We start from the raw sequence: 21935 nt of genomic DNA on the forward strand, positions 1-21935 counted from the left end.
ATGCTATGTCGAGTATATCCGGGCGATGCGCAATATTTAGCGGGTAGTGAGTCGGCGTTAGCGGAGCGACGATATCGAAGGCGAGATCATCGACGAACGCATCGAGACGCCCACCACTAGGAGTTGTGGTGTGCGAGTTCCACTTGATGTATTCACAATTTAGGTCACCCGCTAGAATGACAGAGGTGCCCATACCGAGCAGCGCCGCCATATCACTGCTTAAAACAATCTTATCCGGCGGAAAATAAACGAACGCGATAACGATCGGCGCGTGTCCCGTCAGTGAGATTCGGCACACTAATGCTTCGATGTAGCGAGCGCGGGAAGATCGAGCGGGACGCAATGCAGTGCTCTTTTATAGTAAATGATGGTACCACCACCACCACGAGCAGAGAGCCTGTCGTTCCTAACCATGTTGGCGATTTTAGGGCCGCAGCGCCCGGGCTTAAGTAGGGTCTCCTGCACTATGAAAATGGCAATCTGATGGTCAAGCAAAAACACAAACCTGATCACGTTGATTTGTGAGACTGTACGCGTTAAAAATCCTATAGTTACGGATAGGGGTTTCATTCTATCTATGTATGGGGTAAGGAGGAGTCGCGGGGGCGGGACGAATCGCGGAGGACGGACTTGCAGTCGTGTTTGTGTACGGTAACGGTTTCGTTCAGGCCGAGACGTTGGGCACCGGCTCCGTCATGAAGGAAGGCTTACCCGGGGTATCCACGCGCATAGTTCGCGGGGTGACCCTGTGTACGGCACAGGACGCAGCTAGGCGGTTCGGTAGCGGTTTTCTGGTCGCGCGCACAAAGGCCCGTGGCGTGATCGCCCAAACACTTAAGACATCGGAGGCGCGCGTGATAGTTACGGGAAGAGTGTCCGTACAGTTGGCAATTATGGCACTGGCTAGGAGTTTCTTTTTCATGGGGGGCTTCCACGGCGATACTGGAGAACCTACAGACGATCCATATGTTAAAAATTTGCTTACCCTCGGGAGTAGGCTGGAGGGTAACTAGAATCATATATATGACTCCCTACCGCGGCCGGTGTGCATACGGTGCACGAAATTCACTGGTAGGCCTTGTTCTAACAGGTCGGCCTTGACGAGCTCGACATCTAACTCTTTCAGGATTTCGCGTATAAAAACGCGAAATTCACGCTCCTCCTGGAGCGTATAAGTGTGAAAACTTATACGAGGTAAGACGTGAGGGCTCTATGGTCGTCGGGTGATTGCTCCTTTATTTGGATGCCGTTCGAGAGAATGCGGGCGCTAGTGATATTAATTTTTTTGGCCTTAAGAGCCAGGGAAACTCGTTCTCAAGCTGCCTTTTCTTGCAGGATTACCGAGGGAGAGAGCTTTGTTTTTTCGACTTTTGTGAATGCGTTTCCTCGCAAAAGAAGGTAGCGGACTGTGACCGAGAGCATTGTTTTATCTTCGCACTAACCAGTTGTCGCCAAGCCACGAGCCATAGGGATTTCACCCAATTCCTTGGCCACTAAGTATTCAAGGCCCTTTCGTATGCTGGGTTGGAGATTTGCGTGAAATACGTCTTAGCTACACTACACGCGTCGTAAAAGAGCAATCGGGTAACGAAGAACACAATTATCCGACTGAGTCAGGGTATCCTGGGAATACTTGCGATACCCTCGCCTTACCCAAGCCTGTCTTTGTTCAGTTCCGTCTTTTCTGAGGCCCGTACGTCGACTGTTGAGAAACTTCGACATACCCCGCCTATCATTTCCAAAATAAAGTTGGAAGTCAGGTGATTTTTTCCTCTTTGCTAAAAAAATTAATACCAAGTCTAAATAAGTGAGATACAAACCTTTTTAACGGCACATTCGTTTGATACATTTAAATAAATTTTTAACAAAGCTTGAACTACAAAGTGATCGCATGGCGTTTTCATCTGATATCTCATCATTTCTTTACCGTTTGACATTGCAACAATCCGACCCTGGAATATATAGTTTATTTATATTATATTATTTATAAAGTATTGTTGGAAAAATAATAATTTTTACAACGAAATAATATTCCTAGAATATAGTAATTTCTTAAATTAAAGATATTTCTTACATTCGTTAAAGACAGCTAAGTTAAGAATAACCATTTTAAAATTACCAGATTCACAGAATTTCTGATTTTTAATTGTAAACGAATACTACCAATCACTTAAAGACATTAGAAAGAGTTTCAATTAAAATCAGTAGCGTATATTTGCTTACGACAGCGACAGAAATTGTTGTTTAAATGGCAGTTAATTATTCGTGGTAGAGCGTGTTGGGAGCCACATGGGTCGGTACTAAAAATTTACCTATTTCTACCGCGAAGCAGTCAGGTGTCTATTTACTATAGGCGATCCCTGTACTGCGTTTCTATCCATCCCCCCTCGTTCTTTCACATCGAGACGTTAGTGTATTAGACTATATTTCACTGACTGAACAACATTCAGTTATCGGTTCGGTGTATTCCCCGCCCCCGGAAGACCCACCCCTCTTGAGTAGCGACATCGAGGCACTGCTCGGTATGGGGAACACGGTGATTCTGCTTAGTGTGGTGACTTATTGTCACATTTGGTATAACTGCCCAAAAATGATCTTAAATCGTAATTTAAGACGTCTACGCTTTGACGCGTTTATTGACGATCTCGCCTTCGAAATCGTTGGCCGTCTTACGTCGACTTACTTCCTCAAACATATTGCTTGTTTTCTGAGCACCATCGATCTGGCAATGCTTAGGTACGCAGCTCTGCGGGTGTGTTCCATCGAAATAATTTTAGACGTCAATTCCGATTACCGACCTGTCGTCATGTAGTTCGGTCGTCCTTACGTCCCAGCCCCAGTAACGAGGACTATGGTGGATTGGCAGAAACTGACCATCAGCTTGGCATACACCTCCCCAGTAATCCTTTTTAAAGCCGAATTTTTCTCCGTCCATGACGGACATCGTCGGTTCCATAGAAATCCGGTAAGAAATTTTGCGGTAGACAGCGGCTTGGCTCTGCCCCTGGCGTTGCTGAAGTCCCTGGGTGACGGTAACCACTCACCATCAGGTGGGCCGTATGCTCGTCTGCCTACAAAGGCAATAAAAAAAACATCCTGACAAATCGTTTGTCCACAGTCTTAAGCAATCCGTCACACTAAGTCAATATGGAGGACTTCTACCACTGCATCAGACTCTTCCCCGAGCTCAAGAAACTCCTAAGAGTTAGGACCACGTCAATCTGAACTAACGATCGTTTTCCCACCGCATCAAACCAGATCCGACTGTGTCGTTTGCAGCGGGACGTCAAATCTCATAAAGACAAAGCCCGTAGACAAGGTGGTACAATTATTTAGAAGGACTCTCGTCCTCTCACTGAGTGCACTGGCGTCTAGCGACAACTCTCAAACCGGAAACCAACGCTCATATACCCACTAGTACGCCCTTCAGGTTTACCCCTGGCTTTCGATGACGATGACAAGCCCGAGTACCTGGCACGAGCTTCGAGTTCTTATACCTCTATCTCGTCTACTACTTCCTATTCACGTAGGAATATGTCTTTCATGCACAGTAAGCTCCAGATCGCAGACACTACTTTAGGTCAGTGGTTCCGGAAGTAGTGCAACGAAACCAACCTCATGAAAAGCACAACTACGCTCTTCAAAAGGAGTCACCCTCCCGACACGACTACTAATATTTCATACAAAATTAGGCGTGGTAACTCCATTAAAATCTTTGGCATTCAGGTACCACCCTCGACAGAGGGGTAACCTTCGGTCCTTTCATTAAGCCGGCACGTGACCGAGCCACGTTAGTACCTGCTTGACTCTCTCTAATGACTTGCAAGCGAAGTAAATTATCCCCTCGTAACAAACAAGATGATCCTCTAACACGTTCCGTCATGACCTATTCAAGTGTAGAATTCACTCACGCGATCCGTTTCCTCACAAACTCTCCTCAGGTCATTAAATCTCATTTTTGCAGGATAACCATCAGAGCACCGCGGTACGTGAATAATGTCGATATCACGACGACTTAAATTTAGAACTGACATGTAAGTACCTTAAGCGTCAGAACGGTTCTTCGACAAAGCGGCGCGACGCGATAAACATCTAATCGTGGCCACTGATAAAATTACATATCTGACCTTGGCGACTGGTAGGTAACGAAAGTCGCGACGGCATGCTTCGGGCGACGGCCCGAAGCATGCCTTGTCAGATCCGCGGATCCACTCTCGGTGACTCTTCAAGCACCGGACACCGCCGTACTTGTTGATTATGATGCAGAGTTTGACGAGAAAACTAACCCTTAGACACAACCCACTGAGTTTCTCGCCGGATTATATCAGTGGGTCGTGATTATAACCCGGTGGTACATTCTGCGAAGAACTGCTCTTGCTAAGGCCAGTGTTAGCCAGACGTAGTATAGTTGGAATAGCCCCTTAGGCTACCAACGAATAAGTTGGAAAAAAGTCAGGCGTTTTCGTTTTAAGGCTAAGACATCCACAACACGATTACCCTTCGACCAAATGTTTCATAGTGTTTGGTAGCATTTTGTGAGATATATTTGCAAAAAAAACAAGGGTTAAAATAATCAAAGTAAAAAATACCTTATTACTCGTACTTTTAAAGGAGTTCACATTAATCGACTATGTAAAATATTCATTTAGAAGAATTCACTCACAGTTGTGAGTTTGATGTATGATTTGACCAAGATATCATACGTGATGGACATTCCGTTGTTCAAACCAAGATTCACGTCAGAGCAATCTCTTCTTCTTGGTCCTTTACATTTCTCGAAACGACTTGTGGCGAATGAAATGGGTCCCTGAAACAAATTTCCGTAAACGTTTTAGGATAAAATTATATCTCTGATTCGACTTACGAGCTTTATAAAGCTCGGGCCCGAATGCAGGCGTAAACAATGAATAGATTCAAACGAAACAAATTCTAAACAATAGCTTTGCACAAAACATTATTGAAAATTAAGTACATTAATTGATATTTCCACTGATTGCTTAATTTAAAGTGACCATTGACAAATGAATACAAACAGAGACAGTAGATTTAGCTACCAATACTTTTTTTATTATTGATAGATTACTGGTGGCCTGGAGGTCAGTTTCACCAGGACAGGTGGGCGAGCAAAGGCTCAGCCAGGAGGGGTGGGATTTGCTAACAACTGCTCGAGTGCCTCCAAAGGAGACCTAACAACTCAAGAGCAATGGCTTCGCGAATAAATCTACTACCGGATCGGAATCGCGACCCACTAAGAAGATCCGGCGAGAAACTCATACGGACTGATGTATGGGTTAGGTTGCACGTCGACCTCTTTGTCGAGTTCGACGAGTACGGTTACCGGGGTTCCCAAGCCTACTCCTAGTGTTAGCACTGAAGACGTCTAATGCAAAGGTTATTGGATCTGATGGACCCGTAAAGACGTGTCTAGGGCGTCGACGGTGACTGGCTCCTGCATGATCAGGATTCGGGGAGTAGTCAGCGGCGGCAACGATAAGGCGATTATCATGACGCATACTCTTATCGAAGTACCGTTCCGACGCTGACTTCATGTATTTCTGGACTGATTCTAGGCCCAGGTCGTCGTGTAGGTCAACGTTCCTCACGAACCACGGAGCCCCAATGGCTAACCTGCAAAAGCGGGATTGTAGTTATTGAAGGGTGTCTACGTGTGTGCGGGCCGTGGGAGCGAACACCACACTCGCATAAATCATGACGGGCCTTATGCAAGTTTCGTAAAGTGTCACCTTGTTCCGAAGGGACATTTTACTCCGCTTACAGATCATGGGATAGAGTCTGCCGAGAATAAATGCGGCACGGTCGCGGACTGTTTTTATATGCGGGCGGAATGTCATGGATGCATCCAGGGTGACACCCAGGTACTTGACCTTCCTGGCCCAGGGTATAGGTCGGCCGAAGAGGGTGATCGGGGTGGTGATATTTCTCCTTCTAATGTGCGAGGAAATAAGCGGTGAGTTTTCCCTTTGAAATAACACTGCAGTACTTTTTGCTGGGTTGATGTCTATGCGCCATTTACTGAACCACTGTCCGAGGGTTAGCGTTGCGCTCTGGAGTTTATTCGCGATTAAGGACTTTTTTCTACTTGAGTAGTAAACGATTGTGTCGTCAGCAAATAAGGCTAGCTGGGTCGGCGGCGACCGGGGAATATCGTTAATAAATAAACTAAATAGGAGCGGAGAGAGAACGGAGCCTTGCGGGACTCCAGCCGTGAGTGGTCGCGGGGAGGGGCGGTTTCCCTCTACTCGATATCGAAAAGAGGGGTTAGACAGGAAGTCCCGTATGATGAGCACGAGACTGTCCGGTACGCCCATGTTGAAAAGTTTGAAAATCAAACCGTTGTGCCAGACTTTGTCGAACGCATTTGCGACGTCGAAGAAGAGGGCTCCCGTATAGATCGGCTTTGGTCGGTTAAGTCCTACGAGAATGTGCTCCGTGAGGCGGCTCACCTATTGTACGCATGAGTGATTTGCACGGAATCTGAATTGTTCATCGATGAGAATGCTCTTGGATGAGACGAAGTCTCTGAGGCGTTTGTAGAGCAGATACTCATACAGTTTGCCCAGAGACATGAGGAGGCTAATCGGGCGGTAACTCGTCGGATTATTTTTTGGTTTGCCGGGTTTGTGTATGCCGATAACGTCCGCTTCTTTCCACACTGCGGGAAAGATACAGTTAGCCATAGCGGCATTGAAAATAGATGCCAACATCACGATGAGTTGGATGGGTAGAAGTTTAATAACGCGGTTAGATATACCGTTGGAACCGGGAACCTTGCGTAGACGTAGGTCTTTGATCAGGTCTTTAACTTCCATTGGGGTGACGGGTGATAACTTATCCGAGGGTGCCAAAGAAGCTCTGCGTTCTATCTCACTGTCTACTAATTCTATATGAACAGGGTCCGCGGATTGATTGCAGGGCATGCACTGGGTTTGCAATGTATCGGCCAGCAGCTCTGCTTTTTCATTATCAACGAACGCTGCGAGACGGCCTGAGGGGCCTACGAGGGGGGCATAGCTACTACCGTATCCGATTTGAGAGTACTAGCTAAGCGGTAGTAAGACCTTTGAGAGGGCGCAAGTCCTTCTAAGTAATCAGACCATCTGGCATCTCAGATTTCGGCGATGCGAGACTTTACGTCGCGTTGTAGGGCACGCATTCGAATACTATTTTCCGCGGTAGGATACCTACCGTATGCGCGGATCGACGCGTTCTTAGCTCTAAGGAGTTCCCTAACATCGTCGGGCAAATTGAAGCGGTGAAGGAAGTCCTCCGCTACAACTTGCTTCGATGACCTATCTAATGTCGAGGTGATGTGTGAGGTTACGATGTCTATGGCTTCAACGGTATCCTGAGGAGACAGGGTTGAGTCCAGGCTAAACGGGAGCGATGGTGGATCAGATTCAGCCAGGTTGATGCCCAGCGTGTGCCAATCCACCACAGTCCTCGTGACGGGAACGGGATCGGGAGTGCGACCGAGTTTCATGATGACGGGACGGTTGTCTGAGTTTAACTCTGAAACTACTTCGATCGAGTGTAAGCGCAAAGTTTTTTTCGTTTTTTAATAACGCTATGCCGAGTATATCCAGGCGATGCGCGATATTTAGCGGGTAGTGAGTCTGGGTTAGCGGAGCCACGATATTGAAGGCGAGATCATCGACTAACGCGTCGAGCCGCCTGCCATTAGGGGTTGTGGTGTGAGAGTTCCACCTGATGTGTTTACAATTTAGGTCGCCCGCTAAAATGACAGAGCTGCCCATGCCGAGTAGCGCCCCGATATCACTGCTTAGAACGATCTTATCCGGTGGAAGATAAACGGTCGCGATAACGATCCGCGCGTGCCCCGTCAGTGAGATTCGGCACACTGATGCTTCGAAGTTAACGAGTGCGGGAGGATCGAGCGGGACGCAATGCAGGGCTCTTCTATAGTAAATAGCGGTACCACAACCACGAGTAGTGTGCCTGTCGTTCCTAACTATGTTAAAGTTCGCGATTTTAGGGTCGCGACGGATTTGTATAGGGTCTCCTGCACTAAGAAAATGTCAATTTCATGGTCACGCAAAAAATCACAAACCTGATCACGTTGATTTGCAAGACCGTACGCGTTAAAAAATCCTATCGTTATGAACAGGGGTTTCATGTACGCCATTGATTACCGGCGGAGTGAGGGGAGGAAGTACGTCTTTTTTTTTTTTTTTTTTCGGGCCGGGCCCGAACCTCCTACGAGATCCCTGCGCATAAGGGGCGCGCGGGGTATGTGAGACTCAAAAAAACGCGTATACGTCAGCGTATTCCTGCACAACGGCGATGAAGTGTTGCACCTTTTTTTGGATGCCGTTGGCGAGATTGCGGTCGCTGGTGAAATTAATTTTTTTGGCCTTAAGGGCCAGGGAAACTCTATCCCAGGCAGCCTTCTCTTGAAGAACTACCGGGGGAAAGGTCTGGGTTTTGGTTAGTGCAACCGGACGCGGTGACGGTGAACCATGGGCAGAGGAAGCGACGGGGGTCGGGGGCGTGACGCGTTTGCAGCCTTACTCACTTTAGCGGCTGCGGGAGCTCGGGACTCCGCGGCGCGCTTATCTTTCTGGACTACCGTGAATCCATCAGTGGCGGGCGAAGGGTCGATCTCCATGTCCGACTCCGAGTTAGATGAGAAAGAGGGCGTGGGTGATCTAAGGACGGGTGTTTCGAGGGGGCGCGGGGTTAGCGGGTGCGACGAAGGCCGCGGAAGAACGCGCGGGTACGGATGCGACGGAGGCCGCGGAAGATCGCGCGGGCGTGAGGGCGGTGGGCGCAACGGAAACCGCAGTGGACGACGCGACAGCGACGGGTGTGACGGAGCCCGGGGGCGAGTTCGCGGCATGATGGGCCTTGAACGCTGCAAATTCTGCCTCTATAGATGGGTACATGAGGCGAAGGAATTCCGCGAATAGGTGGTTCGTGGAATCCATTATCGGTGAGTGCCCAGGGGGGGCTGCCCGGGACTTAAACACGCGCTCGCTTTAGTGAGGCCCCAACGCGGCGGACACTGAATTGATCGAACTGATACCGAAATGAATACAGGAAAAAAAAGGTTCTATTGTTCCCGGGCGGCATTGCGTCTCAATTAGACGCAGGTAGAAATACTCGAGATACACTTGAGCAACAGATGTGACACGAACAATGATTTATTATCACAGGTAGTCACTTCCGAGAAAACACTCGGACGCCAGATGTGCCACGAACCGAGGTCGGGCGATCGAACGGTCGATGGGCACGTCAGCACGCGGCGGGTGCTTGGATCGGAATCGACCTATACTTCTATAATCTATAATAATATTATAAAAAGGAAAGATTTGTTTGTTTGTTTGTATTGAATAGGCTCCCAAACTACTGAACCAATTTGAAAAATTCTTTCACTGTTTGGAAGCTACACTATCCCCGAGTGACATAGGTTATATTCTTCTTTTTTTCTCTAAAATATTATTTACATCGCTTGCGCTGCGAAAACTATTGATGATAGAGTAAAATAATGTGCTATGACTTTGTAGAACACATTATTATTTGCAAAAAGTATTGCGACAGCATATGTCTGACTATTATAGTTATGCCACATTAAGTGTTAATTTATTTTAAAAAAATAAAACAACGTCAAATATTGTTTACAGGGTAGCTTTCTTTTTATAATTGTGGGCTTACTGGTGGCCCGGAGGCCTTTCCAGTTTCACAAGGACAGGTGGGCCAGCAAGGGTTTAGCCAGAGCAAGGGCTCAGCCAGTACAAGGAAGCTCGGACTCAATATACTCAATGGCTTTTGTTTTGTATGTATGACCTTGTTACGAAAATTAGAAAAATAATAATATAAAAATAATAGTAAAATATACAAAAACAAATATTATTTAAATGAAAATAAATGTCTATTGAAATAATAATATTCAAACTATCTTTATAATTGTATATTTTTAGAGACCTGACGCAAATATAATGGTTAATGTGTGTGTATTATAATTATTTATTTTGAAATTTTTTTAAAGACCCGACTGAAGCCGGAGCGGACCGCTAGTTATTTATAAATGCACTTTTACTGATGATAATACAATAATTTCCATTACTTTGACCAAGAGCGACCAGCTCAAGAGATTTGGATATTAGAAGGCCAAATTATTGAATATAATTAGTTAAATTAAAATTTGATAATTAAAACATATCGAGGCGATAAAAAAATACTTTTGTTCGTTTTAAAAGCATATTTCTTGCTTTCAAATTAGATAATATATTTTTGTGTATCGAAAATAGTATTTAAATAAAATAAGTGGGATAATTACATTAAAATTTGATTGTTTTGTTTTTAAAACGTATACAGTAAAGATATTTTTTTTGTAGAAAAAAAGCGAACTCACGTAATCAGGTTTTGGGTTTGTCGATGACAAGACAGAGATAATCATAAATGCTAAACTCCAAATATGTTGCATAATGTTCAATAAAGCTAAGATCAAGATTAAAAGTTCCAATATTGAAAGGCTTGTGTCTATTTCAAATGATAGACATACTGTAGTTGATCTGTGTTCTTGAACAAAAATCAATGCATTCAATCAAATATGCCTTAATTGTTCTCGCTTTTTTTAATGTTTCGATCGTTGATTTATTTATTTATCGTAGTTAAACCTATATCCTACACCCACTTTGTTTTGCTCAAAACGCTATACAAAACTGAGCGTTGAATTTGATCATTATCGCTGTAGTAGAGTAGAGTATACTTTATTGTACACTAAAAATCACGTTGTGAACGTAATCTCATCATAATGCAAAAGTTAATGAAGTTGTGCATTGTTAACTATTTCCAAAATTTTAAAGCTACTGATAAGGAGTTTCAAGCTACTCTTCTGTTCGAAATGAAACTATTTATGACAATCTTATGCAGGCAAGCATTAATGAGCATGGGCCGTATAGCCCGTGGCTATTACGAGTTCGTGCGGATTTCACAAATCGTTCTATCAACTTTAAACATGATCAATGAGGGTTTCATATCAGTACAAGTTCCCTTTCCGTGCGTGTGAAGTTTAGTTTCCAGGACCAAATACTCTTATGTTTTATTTCTTTCTATTTAAATTTTTCGTCAAATTAGTTTTGTAAGGTTCAGTGTACCCAAGCCTCCTCTGAACGGACCAAAACAACATCATGACCATTTACCATATACAAGTCACGCCTAGTTACTTCACTAAGTACATAATAATGGTTCAACGGAAATATAATGATCTATAATGCTTGAAGGAAAGTGGTTAACAGTGAGACATAAAAGCTTATTAGAGAACGAAGACTCTGTTTTTTAGCTAAATTTAAAAATAGTACTTAGCATTAAGGTTAATTGTATTCAGGTTGAAAATAGATAGTTTTAATAAATAAATAGTTTTTTTTTAATTAGGCAGGGTAGTGAAACCTTCTCATGCTGACTCACAATACGTCCTACCATCAGTTCACAATAGGTCCTACTACCAGGACCTTTGTTTTAATAAAACGAAAAGGCGAGAACAACTAACCGGTTATAGTAGGCCACTATAACCTGAATGCCGACGCAGATAGTAATAAAAGATTGAAGTTCGAACAGTTTCGATACACCGACTGCTTATCGTCGGAATCGGAACCCATGATTTTCATTATTTCTTTAGTTCAGAGACTTTTCGAAACACGACTGTGTCGCTCTATGACATTATGTCACTGCAAAATAAGTTATCTTTAAATTAACTTAAGTAGCTACTATGAGAATAAGCATCGTTTCCTTCGATAGAGATTTGTTATCGTCTTACACCCCATAACATATTTTCTTTAAAGATATTGTGAAAATATTGCTTAAACATTTGGTAGCAGTCAAACAGCCGTTGTAACTATACTGAGATCTTACAACTTATATCTCAAGGTGGGTGGCGTATGGGTATGGAGCCAAATGCAATTTTTAAAACTCTCCATACGCTTGGTATTAGTAAAATGTTTGTGTACCGGGCTATTAATAGGTGCAATGAGACCTCCTCTGTTTGTGACAGAAAAAGATCTGGCCGTCCACGTAGTGTTCGTACGAAAAAGGTGGTCAAAGCAGTAAGGGAAAGAATTCGAAGAAATTCTGTCCGAAAGCAAAATATTTTATCTCGAGAGATGAAGCACCTAAAACCATGTCGCGTATTTTAAAAGATGACTTAAGACTTGCAGCCATAAGAGACGTACTGGTCATTTCTTAACTGATAATTTAAAAGAGAATAGGGTGGTAAAATCGAAACTTTACAACTACTGAAGCGGTACGCAAAGGGAGGTCATAGAAAAATTTGGTTTACGGATGAGAAATTTTTTACAATTGAGCAACATTTTAACAAACAAAATGACCGTATTTATGCTCAAAGCTCTAAGGAAGTTTCCCAATTAGTCGACAGAGTGCAACGTGGGCACTATCCGACTTCAGTGATGGTTTGGTGAGGTATTTATTAGCTATGAAGGAGTGACTGAGCCATACTTTTGTGAAAAAGGTATCAAAACATCGGCACAAGTGTATCAAGATACCATTCTTGAGAAGGTAGTGAAGCCCCTTAACAACACCATGTTCAATAATCAAGAATGGTCCTTCCAGCAAGACTCGACGCCAGGTCATAAAGCTCGGTCTACGCAGTCTTGGTTGGAAACGAACGTTTCGGACTTCATCAGAGCTGAAGACTGGCCGTCGTCTAGTCGCGATTTTAATCCGCTGGATTATGATTTATAGTCAGTTTTAGAGAATACGGCTTGCTCTAAACGCTATGATAATTTGGAGTCCCTAAAACAATCCGTACGATTGGCAGTGAAAAATTTTCCCATGGAAAGAGTGCGAGCTTCTATTGATAACTGGCCTCAACGTTTAAAGGACTGTATTGCAGCCAATGGAGACCACTTCGAATAAGCTTTTAATACTTTAAATTGTTTTATATTTATGTATTAAACTAATACACAGTAAAAGTAATAAATGTTATTTGCAATAGAATTTTTTTTTCCTTTGTCTCAGTATTTATGGCAAGACTAGGTATATTTTTTTATTGCCTTTGTAGACCGACGAGCATATGGCCTACCTGATGGTAAGTGGTCACCGTCGCTCATGGACGTCAGCAATGCCAGGAGCAGAGCCAAGCCGCTGCCTACCATAATTATAGACTTTTTAACAATAAAAATTGTACTACGCACAATATACGTTTTTTAATTTAAAAACGTCGACTATCCATCGTAGCAGGACATCCCATCACTAAATACGTCTATGGCCTTACGTTATATAAGCATAACGCTGTTTAATTTTTTAATACAACTTTTTAAGGCAACTTTCTAGAGTCACACAGCGGCATAGACCTATATAAGTATAGTGCCACAGATATATAGTACACAGCGCACATATTTCTTTATTTTTATTGTACACACAGTTAATATTACAATAATTGCGTAAGATATAAAAAAATGGCGAGCTTAACTCAACAATTGAGTTTTCTACCAGCTAACCGTTCTTAACGAAGGAAAGCTTTAAATGAGTGGGTAGAAGAATACAATCTAAACAATTTACAATCTAGACAAGAACTTAATAAAAATAAAAATAAAACACTAATACATAATATATTAGACTACATATATATACATACACACATAAATAACGTAAACATATACATACACGTACATATAAAATGAAATACATAAATAAATATGTATATTATAATAATGGGCGGATTGTGTCGATGTATAATGACAGCTGTAACAGGATTATGACGATTTTAATAATTTTATCAATGAAGCAAAACAAAAAAACAAATGATAAAAATAATACGATTTCTTTAAAATGTCATTTATTAGAATTCATTAAGTAGAACAATCAATGACGAAAAAAGTACAATTATGTATGTATTCAATGTTATAGTATTTTTAGAAGTGTTTTAAAAGTTGCATTACAAATAATGGTTGAAATAAGACTTCCATAATGTTTGTGGTAGTTATAAATTAATCTTAAGCAGTTTAAAGTAAGTACTGTAAAGGACAATGCCCATTTTCTATGGGCGCTTGGGCCCCTAAAAAAGTTGTCCTGTCATGATGGTTTTAACTTAATTTGATAGACAAAGAAATATCGTTTCATATTCAGAAAACGATTTTTATATTCTCACCCAGGAATTCTCATTAAGAGAAATCTGTTTTTTCTGCAGCTAAAATTAAGTTGTTAATTGTTTTCTTCGAAATCAATAATCGCTCTCATAATTATTTACAGTATTAAATAAGTTAATTGTGGTTTATGTTGCTAGAAATAAGCCCTTACGTACATTTTATTATTATTATATCCTCATAATAATAATAAAATGAAATGAAAATCCGGCAGCCGGCAACGATATTGTTGTTGTTGTTTTTAAATTCACCAATAAGCAGGCAAAGAGCGTAGCCTATACAGCCTAGTCTGTCATCTCTTTGTACTGCTTTTTGGGAGTTTTGAAGTCAACTCGACGAATACCACATTGACTGAGCATGAGCTTACGCAGACCTTTTATACACAATATTACAAATACAAATAATACAAATTACACAATAAACTATTAAAAAACATTAAAATAAAAATTCAAGTGACGCTTCACTCGGGTTGCTGCCAAAACTCTCTGATCATATTAATAAGAATAGAGTAATGGTTGGCCATTGATATTTTTACTAATGGAATAATTAATATCTAAAAATATTAAATAATGGTAAAAATATTCATGGTTTTAAGTAATAATTATTATTACAATAAATATTGAATTGAACAAAAATAAACTAAGAAGAATGTGAATTATAAGCATTAGCTATTTTTTTTAATTTGTTGTATAAGTCACAAACAACTCTTTCGTTTGACAGCATATAGGTTTGCTATAAGGCTGTATGGGCTAAGCCCTTTGCCTATTGGCGAATTTAAAAACTATGGCATGGATAGTTTTGGGATGTTATCAATTAAGTAATTTATTTTTTTGGAAAACAATGCCAGGTTGAAAGAAATGTTGATACATAAACTAAACAAAGTGAAAAAATAAGGCATAGTTTTTCAAGTACAAATAGTTTTGACATAAAGTTGGCCCACTTTTGGGCATTGTCCTTTAGCTATTTTATTTCCGAAAATCATTAACCATTATTTTTACAAAAAAATATTTGTGGCGTAACGAATCATTTAATGAACGGTAGCATTTCATCTCATTGAAAATATTTTTAATCAAACATTTTTTTTATATACTTAAACTAAACCTTTTTCGGTGACATTATCACTTCCAGAATTGCACACAAAAAATTGCATTCACTGCCGGCGAAGACTGTACGAAAAGTCCAGTTCCCGTAAAAATAATTTCCATTGAAGTACTTCTGCGATAGATCTTGAACGTTTATTTTGAAAACATAATGTCCCTAAAAGAAGGTAGAGAAAAATCCACATTACTTTGTCTTTAATTATTCAACCATTAACAGAACTGTAATTTATTATTTTTCTTAAAAGGAAATGATATGTTTGATTATCATTAAATTAGATTTGAAAACAATAATAATTTATTTTATATCTATCTATAATTCTATATCTTGGTGCCTATTCTTGAAAATTGTTCTTGTACGATTCGGGTAACCCGCTTGGATTAATAATATTAGATATTTCCCCATTAACAACAACAAATGTTATATAATACGTATACTTTGCGTCGATCCTACTCAGTGGAATAAGGGAGAGAGTCAGAACAAGGTCTTCGAAACACCATCCATTGACTAAAAGTCAATAAACTATTTAAGCACCAGGTGGTCTGTGAGCTCGTCTACCTATCTAAGCTATAAAAAAAAAAAACGGCCAAATTCTTAGATCCAAAACATTATTTACATTTTTCAGTCGTACTTAACACTCACTCTGTAGCATTAAAATGTAACTTTTAGATCAAACTATAAAGTTATATATTAAAATAAAAGGTAAATTCCGCCACCTACCTCGACATGAGTTCTAAGGTCTTCAAGGTCAATTATTATAGTACAAAGGCAGCCCTACCTTTGGAACTGAAACGTATCACAGCAGAAATAGGCAGTTAGGTGGTTCCAATCCCTGCGAACTCACAAGACTTCCCACCACCTTTAGAATGTCTTGTCTTGAGCGGTACAAGGGTTTTACTGTATTTTTCGGGTCGATGATGTGAGGATAACTCATAGGGATTTCACCCAATTCCTTGGCCGCTACGTGTTCTAAGCCCTTTCGTACGCTGGTTTGGAGATTTGTGAGGAATGCGTCTTAGCTACTATACACACATCGTGATAAAGAGCAATCCGGTAACGGAGGACCCAATTCTCCGACTGAGTCGGGTATCTTGGGAATACTTGCAATACATTCACCTTACCCAAGCCAGTCATTATTCAATTCCGTCTTTTCTAAGACTCGTACGTTGATTGTTGAGAAACTATGACATACCCCGCCTACCATTTTCAAAATAAAGTCGCGTCTAAAAAAAAAAAATTAATACCAAGCCTAAATAATACAATAAATACATTATATACAATAATAATACAAACCTTTTTAACGGCACATTCTTTTGATACATTTAAATAAATTTTGAATAAAGATTGAACTAGATAGTGATCGCATGGCGTTTTCATCTGAAATCTCATCATTTCTTTACCGTTTGAAACTGCAACAATCCGACCCTGGAATATAGTTTATTTATTTATTGTTGGAAAAATAATACTTTTTACAACAAAATAATTTCCTAGAATATAGTAATTTCTTAAATTAAGACATTTCTTACCTTCGCTAAAGACAGTTAAGTTAAGAAGAAATCAGGTTTTTAAATTGTAAACGAATACCACCGGTTATCTAAAAACATTAGGTAGAGTTTTGATTAAAATCAGTAGCGTATATTGCTTTCGACAGCAACGGACATTGTTGTTGTAATTGACAGTTAATTACTCGTGGTAGAGTGTGCTGGAAGCCACATAGGTCGGTACTAAAATCTTGCCTACTTCTACTGCGAAGCAGTCAGGCGTCTATTTACTATAGGCGGCCCTTGTACTGCGTCCCCTTACTATAACTGCTCAAAAATGATCTTAAATCGTAAGTTAAGACGCCTACGCCTCGAGGCGTTCATTGACGATCGCGCCTTCGAAATCGTTGGCCGTCCAACCTCGACTCATTTCCTCAAACATATTGGAGCACCGGTCACCGTCGTACTTGTCGATTATGATGAAGAGTTCGACGAGAAAACTAACCCTTAGACACAACCCACTGAGTTTCTCGCCGGATTATATCAGTGGGTCACGATTATAGCCCAGTGGTACATTCTGCGAAGCACTGTTCTTGCTAAGGCCAGTGTTAGCCAGACGTAGTATAGCTGGAATAGCCCCTAATAGGCTACCAGCGAATAAGTTAGAAAAAAAAGTCAAACGTTTTCGTTTCAAGGCTAAGACATCCATGACACAATTGAGCTTTCGACCAAATATTTCATAGTGTGTGGTAGCATTCATTTTGTGATATCTTTGTTCATCTATAATTTGGTATCACAAAAAAAAAACAGGGTCTAAAATAGTCAAAGTCAAAAATACCTTATCACTCGCACTTTTAAAAGAGTTCACATTAATCGACTATGTAAACTATTTATTCACAAGAATTCACTCACAGTTGTGAGTTTGATGTATGATTTGACCAAGATATCATACGTGATGGAGATTCCGTTGTTCAAATCAAGATTCACGTCGGAGCAGTCTCTTCTTCTTGGTCCTTTACATTTCTCGAAACGACTTACGGCGATTGAAATGGGTCCCTGAAACAAATATGTATCTGTAAACGTTTCACGATAAAATTATTTCTCTGATTCGACTTACGAGCTTTATAAAGCTCGGGCCCGAATGCAGACGTAAACAGTGAATAGATTGAAACGAAACAAATTCTAAACAATAGCTTTGTACAAAACATCATTGAAAATTAAGTACATTTGGCTTTTTCACTCATTGTTTAATTTAAAGTGACTATTGACAAATGAATACAAACAGAGACAATAGGCTTAGTTTTTATTTATAAATGCACTTTTACTGATGATAATACAATAATTTCTAATAATTTGACGGAGAGCGACCGAACCAAGATCAAGTTTACGTAATTACTGGTGGTAGGACCTCTTGTGAGTCCGCGCGGGTAGGTACCACCACCTTGCCTATTTCTACCATGAAGCAGTAATGCGTTTCGGTTTGAACGGTAAGGCAGCTGTTGTAACTATACTGAGATCTTACAACTCAAGGTGGGTGACGCATTTACGTTGTAGATGTCTATGGGTTCTAATAACCACTTAACACCAGGTGGGCTGTGAGCTCGTCCACCCATCTAAGCAACAAAAAACTTAAAAAAAAATCAATTTTGATTGTTTTATTTGAAAACATATAAAGTAAAGATTTTTTTTGTAGAAAAAAAAAAGCAAACTCACGTAATCAGGTTTTGGGTTTGTCCATGACAAGACAGAGATAATAATAATAATAAATGTTAAACTCCAAATATGTTGCATAATGTTCATTACAGCTAAAATCTAGAGTAAAAGTTCCAATATTGAAAGGCTTGTGTCTATTTCAAATGATAGACATACTCTAGTTAATCTGTGTTCTTGAACAAAAATCAATGCACTCAATCAAATATGCCTTAATTGTTCTCGATTTTTTAATTTTCTGATCGTTGATTTATTTATCTATCGAAATTAAACCTATATCCTACACCCACTTTGTTTTGCTCAAAACGCTATACAAAACTGAGCGTTGAATTTGATCATTATCGTTATAGCAGAGTAGAGCATACTTTATTGTACACTAAAAATCACGTTGTGAACGTAATCTCATAATAATGCAAAAGTTCATGGAGTTGCGCATTGTTAATTATTTCCGAATTTTTAAGCTACTAATAAGGAGTTTCAAGCCACCCTTCTGTTCGAAATGAAACTATTCATGACAATCTTATGCAGGCAATCATTAATGAGCATGGGTCGTATAGCCCGTGGCTATTACGAGTTCGTGCCGATTTCACAAATTGCTCTATCAACTTTAAACATGACCAATGAGGGTTTTATATCAGTACAAGTTCCATTTTCTTAAGTGGGATCCAAATTACATATCATGTTTGATTTTGGCATAAGCTAACCGGCTTGAGATAGTAAATCCTGTGTTCTAATTTACGTAGCTCCTATGCGTGTGAAGTTTAGTTTCCACGACCAAAGATTCTTATGTTTTATTTCTTTTCGTTTGTATTTTTCGTCAAATTAGTTTTGTAAGGTTCAGTGTACCCAGGCCTCCTCTGAACGGACCAAAACAACATCATAGCCATTTACCATATACAAGTCACGCCTAGTTACTTCAGTAAGTACATAATAATGGTTCAATGGGAGTATAATGATCTAAAATGCTTGAAGGAAAGTGGTTAATAGCGAGACATAAAAGCTCATTAGAGAACGAAGATTCCCAGTTTTTTAGCTAAATTTAAAAATAGTACTTAACATTAAGCTTAATTGTATTCAGGTTGAAAAATAGATTGGTAATTAAGTTTTAATACATAAATAGTTTTTTTTTTTTAAATTAGGCAGGGTAGCGGTACCTTCTCATGCCGACTCACAATACGTCCTATAATCAGTTCACAATACGTCCTACCACCAGGTCCTTTGTTTTAATTGAATAAAACGGAAAGGCGAGAACAATTATATGATAACCGGTTATAGGAGACCACTATAACCTGAATGCCGACGCAGATAGTAATAAAAGATTGAAGTTAGAAAAGTTTCGATACACCAACTGCTTATCTTTCGAATTGGGCCCCATGATTTTCATTATTTCTTTAGTCCAAAGACTTTTCGCAATACGACTGTGTCGCTCTATGATATTATGTCACTGCAATATAAGTTATTTTTAAATTAACTTAAGTAGCTACTATGAGAATAAGTATCGTTTCCTTCGATAGAGATTTGTTATCGTCTTACACCCCATAACATATTTTCTTTAAAGATATTATAAAAATATTGCTTAAGGATTTGGTAGCAGTCAAACATTTTTGTTTCTAAATACTCGTAGTTGGAGTTAATACATATATACCGTGTTAACATTAGTTTTTAACAAAATACCATATCTGCGATCCGATTACAATAAACAAAAGTAATCTTAATGTTATTGCTATTACTGTAATTGTTATTTTTACTGGTGGTAGAACCTCTGGTGAGTCCGCGCGGGTAGGTACCACCGCCCAGCCTATTTCTGCCGTGAAGCAGTAATGCGTTTCGGTTTGAAGGGTGGGGCAGCCGTTGTAACTATACTGAGATCTTAGAACTTATATCTCAAGGTGTGTGGCGCATTTACGTTGAAGATGTCTATGGGCTCCAGTAACCACTTAACACCAGGTGGGCTGTTAGCTCGTCCACACATCTAAGCAATAAAAAAAAAACCTCACAGATGCGAAGAATGTGGCTCATAAACTATTGCAGCAAAAACTCACTCGATGTCGTAGAGAGGGTTACAGAAAAACAATTAGACAAGACGAAGAAACGAATATTTGAGGAACAACAACTTATGGAAATTGCAAATAGTTACTCAAAACTAGAATCCAAGATGTTCTACAAGCAAGTGAATAGCGGAAGGAAGGAATTTAAACAAAAAACCTCAGTCTGTAGAAATAAAGACGGCCAACTGTTTAATGACAGAACAGAAGTCATTAAAAGATGGGCAGAACACTTCCCAGAGCTACTAAACAAACCTTCATCAGTTGCTACCTATATCGAGGAAGCCGAAGCTTCACTTAAACATCAGTGGCAGGAAGTGGTCCAGCAGTGAGAGAAAGGGAGAGAGAGAGATATTGTATTACGTTGACATCTGTCAGTACCACATGACTAGGGATGTTTAGCAATTAATTTTTATCGTTGACCGTACTCGCTGCATAAATCTAGTTCTCTTTCATGTTGTTATGAAAAAAGTTTAAAAATCAAATTATTATTTCCGTGGTATTTACGAAGCCATCAACAATTTTCAATGAAGACTGGTCGAAGGAAGTGAATAAAACAAAATAACTGGTGTGGCTCTCGGGGACTGCCGCGGTTTTTTATCGACTTATGCAATCATAATTAGATAATAATAATTTAATATTAAAACAATAATAAAATAAATCGAATTTCTTTTATATTATACCACTAGAATACCGCCGTACTGTATTTTTTCAAGCTAAATCATCTAATTTGCTAATAAGTAGCTTTTATCTAATTCAGATTCACGACTTAACAACGAATCCCCTCATACTAATATTTCAGGTGCTTCGAATATTAAAGTAATAAAATGGAATCGCCAATAAAATGGCGTCATAAAGTGTTCATTGATGATATTTTACTCAATATCTTAAAAGTACGTAGCGGATACTATAGTGTATATACTTTGGAAATGACTTAACTTTAAAAGATCGACGATTTTCCAATAACTGTCCAGCTAATAAATAGGCTAATTTAAAAAACTTAATAAATAGCATTACCGGAAAGTGCTGTAAAAGTGAAGGAAGTGTAAAATTTAAACAGAAAATTGTCTGTTTAAAGTCAAAACGAGACTTTAACGATTACATACATTTTTGGGCCCGAATGTAACGTAATGAAACTAGTATGAATTAATAGATTCAGATTTATCAGTACCTTGCTGAAATTCTAAAAGTTTTCTCAATCTGAGAGCAGAGTTAATAAAGATTTAGTAAAAGTTAGGTTATGTTACAAACTCTATAAAAGAGCTGAATAATAACTTATTTAAGCATAAGTAAATTCAAATTCAAAATCATTTATTTCAACTTAGATGTCAGTAAGACATACTTGTTGAATGTCAAAATATAAATAACAATGTTAACTCTACCACCGGTTCCAAAAAAAGCCTCAGTCCTGAGAAGAACCGGCGAAACAAACTCAGCGGACTTTTTTTTTTGTTTTTTCT

General features: G+C 39.8%; 2 protein-coding genes across 2 annotated transcripts; both read right to left on the reverse strand.

The window, feature by feature from the left end:
• Positions 1-664: 664 nt before the first annotated feature.
• LOC114252258 (uncharacterized) lies at positions 665-10516 on the reverse strand. Its single transcript, XM_089731780.1, has 5 exons — positions 10394-10516; positions 4664-4807; positions 1821-1952; positions 1654-1778; positions 665-746 (listed from the first exon to the last, which is right to left on the reverse strand). Exons 1-5 carry the CDS (start codon positions 10463-10465, stop codon positions 665-667), a joined length of 555 nt encoding a protein of 184 aa, XP_089587906.1. The 5' UTR covers positions 10466-10516.
• A 4149-nt stretch (positions 10517-14665) lies between these two features.
• Positions 14666-18734, reverse strand: LOC149501766 (uncharacterized). Its single transcript, XM_089731822.1, has 4 exons — positions 18434-18734; positions 17633-17776; positions 16533-16664; positions 14666-15398 (listed from the first exon to the last, which is right to left on the reverse strand). The coding sequence occupies exons 1-4, from the start codon at positions 18518-18520 to the stop codon at positions 15237-15239; spliced, it is 525 nt and encodes a 174-aa protein (XP_089587948.1). The 5' UTR covers positions 18521-18734; the 3' UTR covers positions 14666-15236.
• Between the last annotated feature and the right edge of the window lie 3201 nt (positions 18735-21935).

Source organism: Bombyx mandarina, chromosome 12 (genome assembly GCF_030267445.1).
Source record: "Bombyx mandarina strain Sakado chromosome 12, ASM3026744v2".
In the NCBI taxonomy this organism is placed as follows: Eukaryota; Metazoa; Arthropoda; class Insecta; order Lepidoptera; family Bombycidae; genus Bombyx; species Bombyx mandarina.

What these genes read in the sequence shown, in the direction of transcription:
- LOC114252258 (XM_089731780.1), bottom strand. Translation starts at nt 10,465, where the DNA reads ATGCAACATATTTGGAGTTTAGCATTTATGATTATCTCTGTCTTGTCA. An exon ending in ACGAATGTGCCGTTAAAAAG is followed by an intron (nt 1,779 to 1,820) that starts GTTTGTATCTCA and finishes TAATTTTTTTAG; the next exon opens with CAAAGAGGAAAAAATCACCT. An exon ending in CTGAACAAAGACAGGCTTGG is followed by an intron (nt 747 to 1,653) that starts GTAAGGCGAGGG and finishes TGCCGTACACAG; the next exon opens with GGTCACCCCGCGAACTATGC.
- LOC149501766 (XM_089731822.1), bottom strand. Translation starts at nt 18,520, where the DNA reads ATGAACATTATGCAACATATTTGGAGTTTAACATTTATTATTATTATT. An exon ending in CATACATCAAACTCACAACT is followed by an intron (nt 16,665 to 17,632) that starts GTGAGTGAATTC and finishes ACTATATTCCAG; the next exon opens with GGTCGGATTGTTGCAGTTTC. An exon ending in AAGAATGTGCCGTTAAAAAG is followed by an intron (nt 15,399 to 16,532) that starts GTTTGTATTATT and finishes ACCTTCTTTTAG; the next exon opens with GGACATTATGTTTTCAAAAT.